This window comes from Suricata suricatta, chromosome 11 (assembly GCF_006229205.1).
Source record: "Suricata suricatta isolate VVHF042 chromosome 11, meerkat_22Aug2017_6uvM2_HiC, whole genome shotgun sequence".
Taxonomy (NCBI): domain Eukaryota; kingdom Metazoa; phylum Chordata; class Mammalia; order Carnivora; family Herpestidae; genus Suricata; species Suricata suricatta.
In genome coordinates this window covers 82,215,596-82,225,118 of record NC_043710.1, presented here as the reverse complement: position 1 = coordinate 82,225,118, position 9,523 = coordinate 82,215,596, and the positions used below count along the sequence as shown (strand labels likewise).

General features: G+C 45.4%; 1 protein-coding gene across 5 annotated transcripts in view; it reads left to right on the top strand.

Annotated features, from left to right (window-relative positions):
* Positions 1–9,093, top strand: part of NTM (neurotrimin) — a 938,616-nt gene extending 929,523 nt beyond the window's left edge. For 2 of the 5 annotated variants that reach the window (XM_029956913.1, XM_029956914.1), the window contains 3 exons: positions 2,166–2,198; positions 3,217–3,306; positions 7,273–9,093. In XM_029956913.1, coding sequence (XP_029812773.1) covers positions 2,166–2,198; positions 3,217–3,306; positions 7,273–7,373 — 224 coding nt within the window. In that variant the 3' untranslated portion in view covers positions 7,374–9,093. The remainder of the gene's footprint in view (positions 1–2,165; positions 2,199–3,216; positions 3,307–7,272) is intronic. The other 3 variants (XM_029956916.1, XM_029956915.1, XM_029956917.1) reach the window with 2 other exon arrangements.
* Positions 9,094–9,523: the final 430 nt, after the last annotated feature.

The following is a 9,523-nucleotide window of genomic DNA, read 5'->3' as shown; positions in this document are numbered from 1 at the left end:
AAACATGAGGTTATGAGTGGCTAGTACTCACCTTGGAGGCTCAAGCAAGGCTCGCACTTCTTCAAACCAGCATACCAGTGATAGCATGTTGAGCATGATCTGGAAAGCATGTTAGCATTTCTGCATCTCTTCTTGGACTGGGATGGGGTACAGCATTGGGTAAATACAGACAATATCTTGGCAACATTGCCCCCTCACTGTCATGAGATGTAATGTGGACAGAAGGACATTCCAGTTAACTAGACAATTTGAAGCATTGCTTCCTGGAAACCGAAAGGATACATTCTAGCTAAGGTCAGGGATGAGTGTCAAATAGTCCTTTACCAGGGTGGACACTGAAGAGTGTTGACCTTCCATCAGGTAGTGTGTGTTGGAGGTTTAGGGGAAAGAGTAGCTGGATGGTAAAAATTGAGCTGAAGTTGTTTGCAGATGCCTTTACCTTACAGGAAATCACAACGGTATCTAGAGCCCTGTCGAAACTTAGACTTTTAGTTCATTTACCTGATTTCCTGACAAGCCAAACTACCAAGTAGAACCCTTCCCTGTGTTCTTCTTCCAGCAGAGTCTAAACAAGCACCCCATAAGTCTATGGCAGCCCTCCCTCAAATGTACCCTACATCTGTACTGGTTGTGGTTTGGGGGTGAAGGCCTCTTACTACTTTTTCCTCCCTGAGTCCTTCTTCTGTCCTGCTAGTCATCCTTCTTGGTACAGAGAGACTCTAGTCGGTGACACGTGAGTGAGACACTTTGGGAAAACAGCCCCACCTTAGCTTTGGGGTAGGTCTCTAGGCCCAGTCACTCCAAGGGACTGCCCTTGCTAAATGCACGGAAAACATGGCATGAGTACTCCTGGCTTTTCTTTAGCATCTTGATGTGACATCAGATCTTCTATGAATCACACCTTTGATCTCTGATCATGGATCACCCCTTACACTTTTTTCAGAGTGGCTTCCCAGGATTGCCAATGTCCACTTAGTTCAAGTGGGATATCATATCTCAGGCACCCTTAAAGAATAGATAGCTTGAATGCATACATATCTAGTCATCTGATTTTGGTCGTCTGATATTAGCTGAGTTTAGGTTGAGTTATATCCAGGTTACCTTTCCTTCTATATGCAAGGACCTTTGCACAGAGAGTGGTATCACTTTGATGGAAAGAATTTAATACACTTTTTGTTGTCAGCTTTATTGAGTTATAACTGGTAAATAAAATTATGAGATTCTTAAAGTGTAAATCACTGATCTATATTCACATTGTGAAAGGATTTTACATCCTCTTTACATTCAGATTGAACAATTACAAACAACTAGTTAAGGAGGGAAGTAAAATATTTGAGATTGGACCACTTTCTGACTACTTGGGACATCTGCTATTAGCAGGAAAGTCTCTGTGGATTGTTCTGAAGACTTGAAGGTGGTGAAATGTGGGTCTTTTGTGGTCTAATCATCAAAGAAGAGTTGACATCCCAGTAAATTTCCACAGGCAGGTCTTACTTAGCAAGTGTAAGTGTAGCAGCATAGGTGTGGGTCTTATTGCCTGAGGTTGTCCCTGTGGACCAGCCTGCTATAGTCTGACTCATCAAGGGAAGTCAGATATCACAGGTCTGGGCTCCTCTGGCACAGTTTTTGTAAAATGCACAGATAAGTGCCAAAGTTTTACAACTCAAGTGTACCTTGGGCACCTATATTCAGATGGCTGTGGTATAATCCATTTGTATCAGCCAATTTTATACTTGAGGCCTACAGATTTTAACTAATTAAGGGATAGTCCAGTGGCCAAAGAAAGAAAATTGTTGTACAAAGAAGCATTTATTGGCTTGGGGCCTCAGGCTCCAACGTGTACCAAGCTCCCTTCTATGATCAGATGGATGCGTTGGCTCTCTTTGGATCAATGATTCAATCTAACCATCAGTTATATTCTTCCCCATCCCCGCCCTCCCCGCCCCCTCACACACTCAACCTTATGGCGACTGACTTCCCAGCAAACTAGAGAGGTGCACACACAAGAGCCAGGCTCTGGTCAAGACAGCAAGAGGCAAGTGCAGAATTTCTGGGGAAGGGCCTGGGCTGGGAGAGCCAGCTCTTCCTCAGAACCATCAAAGGACAAAGCAAGTGATTCTGACTGTTTTCTATCTTAACAGTGGCTTGTTTTTAATTTCTTTTAGAAGTGAAAACTACAGCTCTGACCCCTTGGAAAGGTTGGTATATTTATTTCCAGGCAGCTGCTTGCTGCCTGGGTGGGGATGGATATCCAAAACTCTTCACTTCCTTCCAAGATGCCTTCTCTTCTGAGCTAACCCCACAAGCAGCCCAGTGGGAGCCCTCTCTGACCTTGGGCCTTGTCTGTGCCAATCTAGATTAACCTGTCTCTAAGGACATGCATTCACCCTGGGTAGCTTCCACTTGCAGACCTCTAACTACTGTTTTCTGGCAGCACTAATGAGCACCTGCCAGGGCCCAGAATAGCTCCATGTCTTGGCTGCTCCATTCTAGGCTGGCCTCTCCTCACGCGCAGATGCTCTAATGCAGTGATCTTCTTAGATCTTGGCCTTGCATGCTACCTTTTACTTACCCTTTTCTCTCTTTGTCTCTTTCTAACTTGGAGCTGGAAAGGGAAGTGGGGGGAGGGAGGGGAAACTGGAAGGGAGGGGAGGCTCTTCACTGAGTCACTTGGCTACAAATAAAACGGGTCTTATTTGAGGCTTTCCTTCCCACTAGATGTCTTTGATGGTTAAATTGACACTCATCACAGTGCTTTGGGACCCTAACTGTCCTGGTGATTAGTCTCTTTAGGCCTTCACAGCTCTCTAATGAGATAAAAGCAATAAAGACATCTGAGGCAGAATGGAGGCATGGCTGGACGATGAACAGAGGCCTCATCTGTGTGGCCCATGTTACCAGGCTGATGGGCTGAGTTGCTGCTCTGGCCAGCACAGGCTCTGAGAGGGCCCTGCTCCAGGATGCTGTGATCCATACCTGCCTGGACAAAACATTCTCATTCCATGGAATTCATTTTTTATTTTATTTGTGTGTGTGTGTGTGTGTGGGAGGGAAGGTTGGGATTCAAACTCATGTCTGTCTGACTCTATGCTTGTACTCCATGGAATTCTTTAATGTGCTGACGAGGGTGGGGAAGCCTGTGTGGTCCCACCTTACCCAGTACCAAGGTGGGGCAGGTCCATGGCCTCATTTTCTCTCCTTTTTCATTCTTGGAAGGTGTGCAAGTTACACAAAGTGGCAGCCCCAAGTTGGTGGAAAGAAAATTGTATTTGGAGACAGAAGTCAAGGGAGTTAAGCTCTCTGCAGTTAAGTGTCCACATATGAAAGCACAAGAGAATAACCCTCATTTCATACCTGAGGGCTTTTAAGGGGGTGGGACACCTTTCCAACTGCAAGAATTCTTCCTGAAATCCTAATTAATATGGTTTTATTTCTATGTATACTTTTCCTCAACCACAGGAACTTCCAATGACTTTTATTGGAAATAGTTAGAAAAAGAGGGAAAGGATGTTTGGAAGAGATAAATTGAGATAGAAAAGAAGGTAGGGAGTTTTTTTGTTTTATTTTGGTTCGGTTGGCCTTTTGCCTTTTTTCTCTCAGTAGAATTATAAGAGAAAGGAAAACACAGAGACAAAGTAAACATGAACACATCAGCATGCATCAAAATGTTCTGGTTTCTTCCTTCTTTCAACAAACATTTGTTAACTACTGGCCATGGGCCAAGTTAGACACAGACCTGACCCTTAAGGAGCTTTATAACACAGAAGAGGAAATCCATGTTAGGCAAATAAAGAGAATTATAACACAGATGGTATGTTTGTTAATAGTGGTGCCTTGGAAGCAAAACAGGAGTAAATCAAGGAAGTCTGCATGGAGGAGGCAACTAGGGACCAGAACAGAATCTGGAACAATGAGTGGCAGTGATTTGGTTGGAGAGCACCTCAGGCTTATGGGTAGAAAGGATGTGAGGATAGAAAGGAAAGAGAATGTGGTTCACACACACTTGCTAACATGAGCACAAATATGTGTAGTTGTCTGTGTGCTTGTGTTGCATGGAGTGGGGAGTTGGGGGGCAGGGAGAAACAAAGGAACAAGGAAAAGAGGCTCAGGAGGCAGATAGCAAGTAGACTGAAATGTAGGGTGTGCTCTACCATTCAGTTGGGAAGTTTCGTTAAGGCTGCAGGAATCACATAGATTAGTGTCATGATGAATATGGAATCACAGAAACACTGCTCTGGAATTAGCATAAAGAATAAACTGAATGGATTGATGCCACAGGTGGCAAGACTCAGTTTGTGAATTTCTATGGAAGTTGGAGGATTGCTGATGCAACTGTCTTCTTTGGGAGGATGATTGACAACCTCATCTCGATGCTTCTCCAGGGTCTACACCTATTTCCTTCTCCTTGTGACCAGTTTTGTCCAGGTCATATTTTTTAGACATGCCCAAGAGAAGGATGGGGTGGTGAGGGGAGAAGCATGTGGAAGAGGAGGAGGCAGGCTGAATGTGGCCCCACACCATGAGTGACAGTCCCCCGTGGGCCTGGGACAGGAGAGCAGCAGAGAGGCCCTGTGCACTTGGGCGAGGAAACAATGCAAGCAAGAGGAGGAGGCTATGGCACACTTGGAGGCCTTTTCCTTTCTTCTATGGTAAGAGTTTTTTGACACGACAGGTCAGGACCCCTCTCTGCTGGCTCTCTGTGGTGCTTCCCAGCAGGCAGCAGACCCACAAAGGAACTCTGAGGGGCTTAGCAAAGAAGCGAGAACACGGTGTGCAGAGAGCACACCTGCAGAGGCATCAGCCATTGTGTGGTATCTTGGGGATGTCTTGCCCACTTGCAGCCCCTCCCTTGCGGCTCTGTAGAGGCCTGGCTGTAAACATGGTTTCCTGACTTTCTTACATGGTAAGGAAACCAGGCTCCTGCTAGCTGTCTGCCTGGCTTGTGGTATTCATTCTCCACTTTCCTCCCTGGAGACTCCCACTAGCTGGGCGGCCCCGAAAGGAGAGAATGCGGGTGAGAAGTCCAGAGCCACTAAATTCAGAGACCTGGCATTTTTTCCCTTTCCCTTTGCCACAGGGTATCTTCTGACCCATGGCCAGGGCTGGGAGTGAGAGTGGGAATGTGCTGAGGTGAATGGGGGAGTGGGCTGCAAAGCTGTGTGTATAAGTGTTCAGGAGAACAAAAGACATGCAAGAGAAAGCTGTGCACCAACAGATGTGTGCCTGGCCAGCAGCATGGTGTGCCAGGTACATAGAACACACTTAGAATCGCCATGAATTGCACGGGGAAAGATGGAATGCAGCCATGAGGCCTGCCCAGCTTAAACTCAGAACCTGGCTGCACAAAGGCCTACTGGCCTGCTGGCTTCAGACAGAAACAATGTTTGTGGCTTGGAGTCACCCATAGTGATGAGCAAGGGTCTTGATGTTAAGGATCTTGGATTGGCCCAAGAGGAACAGGGCTTCCTCACTAGAGAGAAAAGACAACCTCACCCTAGAAGGCATGGGAAGTGATTTCTCTCTTGGGGTTTCAAAGAATGCTGTATAGATAACACAGTGGTTGAATATGGATTCCTGGTAGTGGTTTACATAGAAGCATAGCAGTTAGATTTTACAAGACAGAGCCAATTAGTGATCATTGGTAAACAACAAGCATTTCTGAAATTGAAGTATAAGTCACTGGAGCATAATAGGAATGCTCCTTTGTCACCTGTATCCCACCATGTACTGGAAGAAGAAAGACATTCCATGGCAGATGCCTTTAGTTTTGTGTTGCCCAGGAGTTCACTTTCCAGCCAGTGCAGAACAGAATACCTGTCTTTTGTGCTTCTTATCATGAGAGCTTTCACTACCTGGCCTTGGGAATATTGGGAACCAGGCATCACAGATACAAGAGATTGGAAGACCTGGTACATTCCAATTCATGACCATCTATTTAGCCACTGCTCTAGAATCAGTGTTTTGTCCTAAAGGTCTCAAAAATAAAATTATATGGGCAGTGGTCCCAGGCCAGGGCTTCTAGGATGTGATGGAATCATCCCATATGAAATAAGAGAGCCTGGTTCGATGCTGACCTGCATTAGCAAGAAGTATCGCTGATGCTTAGCATCCAAGTCAAGCAAGCAAGTTTTGGTTTTGTTTCTTGGCCCCAGTGGGGACATGGCCGTAGTGAGGATACCAGCTTTAAAGACCTCCATTAAATTCAATGCAACAAAGCAGTCTGAGAAGGTACTCTACTGCAGTAGGTACCTAACTCATTTGGGTCTCCACCCTTGTGTGTACTGTTCATGAATCATGATCCCATTGGCATGGGCCATGGCCCATGGGCATCCTTGGCTAGAAAGCTTATGTTTCAAGTGAGAGGGAAACTGCTTGGAAACTTCATGCACCCCACAGTTTTCTTGCCTCCAACATTTGTTCCCATCTCCAAGAGTATCGGCCTGCAGGCCAGGTGGATCTGTCCCTCTCAGGAAAGTGGCTGTACATCTCCCACCTGCAAACATGCATGGCGGTGGGCTCTGCATCCCAATGTCCACATATGCCTTCTCTCACTTCCATGTTCACAGCAGAAGGCCACTGATCCCACTTAAACTTGCAGTGGGTTGGTTTTGGCCTTTCAGGCCATGTAGTTGAGATAGGTCTGCTGTTACCTTGTCCAAATAGGGAAGAGACCATGTGCTCTAAGCAGAAGCCCAGTGTTCAGCCCTGTGATAGAGTGATTGACAGAACAGGCACTGAGTCCAATGCAGCAGCAGCAGGGAGACAGATTGCTGTGTCCAACATGTCCTTCCCTACACAACATGTTGAACAGCTGGAGGGCTATGTGAATGGTTAAGGCAGATGCTACTCAGAAGTGGTCAGATGATGCAGACAATACAAGGGTTTCACTTCCTTGACTCCATGTAGAATATTAAATAATGTGCCACCTTCTTGAACTTGACCCCAAGTCATGGCCTTAGCACATTACAACATGAGAGAGGAGTAGTGGCCACCAAGCGCACTTTAACCTGAGCCGCATGTTCTCTCTTTGCAAAGGAAGACTCCCTGTTATATAGTGTGCATCCATGGCATTGAAGCTATAGAAGGTTACTTCTAATGCAGCCTTTCTCCCCCCTCCCAACACACACACACACACACACACATAGTGCTTGAACATCAAATGTCCCAGTTACAGGGACGTCTCATCAGAGGCAAGGCCTAATGAAAGCACATATGGTGACGGATGTTCCGTTTTAAACCAGGTGGGCCATGACGAATGTGTTCTCTCCACAGGCCCGGGCGCAGTCAGCGAAGTGAACAATGGGACATCAAGGAGGGCAGGCTGCATCTGGCTGCTACCTCTTCTGGTATTGCACCTACTCCTCAAGTTTTGATGTGAGTGCCACTTCCCCTGCTGGGGAGAAGCTGCCGCCACCACCACCACCGATCCAATAGCAACAGCAACTCCGACAGCAACAAGAGCATTCCCGTTTCTTATGAGATCTAATCAAGTGAAATTCCGAGAAACAGAGCCTAATGGGACACACATTCGAGGGAGGGGAACAAAGAATACTTTGGGAAAACACGTTTCAAAGGGAAATTGAAAATCGCCTTGCAGGTCTTGCAGATCAGTAGGCACAGCTGAGTTTTCTTCCTTTGCCCAAATGGAAAGAATGCACACCCGGCTCTGGACCCACCCACAGCTGCAACATGACCTGTTTGTTACCAGGGTGGTCAGAGCTTAGCCACTCTGCCCACTGACGTACCCCCAGCAAGGAAAATTCTGGAGTCGGCCATCCCCAATTCCATAGAGACGAACACAGAGCGAGTCGTGTGGGCCCAGAAGTGCCACTGTGGCCCCATTAATAGACTGTGCCACTGTTGTGTGTGTTACAAAATGCAAAATTAAAGAAAAATAATAAAAAGGAAACTAAACAAGACAGCCTGACAGCTACAACAACCCCACAATCAACAGTCACAAAAAAAAAATATTGTTAAACTTTTTGTTTGTTTGTTTGTTTTCATTTTACTACATGGACATAATGGATAATAAGGGATTCTGGTTCATTATTAATTTTATTAATTATATTTTCTGATATGAGTCTAGAATTTAGTGCAAAAACAAGACAAGACTAAAAAAAATACACAAATGAAAGGTGAAGAGAAGTATGTTTGTTAAACATTAAAAATAGTGTACTTCTTAACTAGGTTTACAACTGGTGGACCACACACCAGGTATTAACCACCTGGTGAGGATATGTCAAATCCACCAAAAAAAAAAAAAGCAACCACATATGATTTAACCAACATTTCCACCAGCGCTACAGATTTCTCCTTATTCTGGCATTTAATGCAGACAATACTATGCTTCTACATGCTGTTTAGAAATGGAAGGGTGATTCGCACTGTATCTTGAGTTTGTTGGCTATGCTTCTTTTGATGACATATATTATACAGTATATATATACATATATTTTTTTTGTTAGAGTTCTAGCCATTTTATTTCTCAGCAGGGTCCTTTCTCAGACATTACTGCATGCTGTATATGGCGTTAGCTGTGTGTTGATCTTCTAAAAGATGATAGAGTTTACTGGTAATTGTGTGATCAGCTCCTGCCTTTTTATTTTCTTGGGTTATTTACACATCAGAGACATTTATAAAAAGTGAAAAGAGAAAATGAAAACAAAAACAAAACAAATCACTAATACCAGGCGCAGCATCTTTTCCAAGTGTGGCTCTTGGAGGTTCAGGCCATGACGGGAGGCCTGGCTTCTCCGTCCTGCCTCGGGGTGTGAACCAACAGCAAGCAACTGAACCAACCACACAGTCAGTAACCACTTGCTTTAGCCCATTGTGGGAAATCTCTGATGCCTTTGTTACTACTGGAGAATTGAACCCTCTTGGTTCATTTTATTTAATTTACCACTTTTGTGTGCGTGTGTATGAACGAGAAGAAAATGCAGTTTTTAGATAACCTTTTTTTCCTCTGAAGTCTGGGAACCGGAGAGGCCTCGGGGAGGGGTCCTGGATGTGATGAGGGAAAGTGGGATTGAGGGCTAGGGGAGGGGGGTTGTCTCTGACTTGACATTAAAAAGTGTTCCATGTCCCTCTTCACCTGGTGTGGTACCTCATTCTCAAACAGGGTGGGGCGGGGGTGAGGAGCGGAGAGCCTTCCAGGCTCAGGTATGAAGAAGATGGAGAGAAATGGACATCTAACTCAAACTACTGCTCTTTAGCTCCCTCTCTGGATGGATGGGTTCTTTCTGTAGGTGTGCTCTGATGCTGATGGGTTCTGGAAACCACCTTAATCCTCCTAACGGAAGCGAAGGACGGCTGAGTCTCATGAACTCCAATGCCTTCACAAAGGTGCTGGCCAAGGTTGGCGGCATCCTGCTCATGTCCAAACACCTCACCGCATAACCAGAGCAGAATGTCAAGCCCAGTTAAGGGAAGGCTTTTATGTGTGATTGTTTCTCAGAGACAGCATAGTGAAACTATCACAAAAAGAAAAAATAAAACAAAAACCATAAAGCTCAACACATTG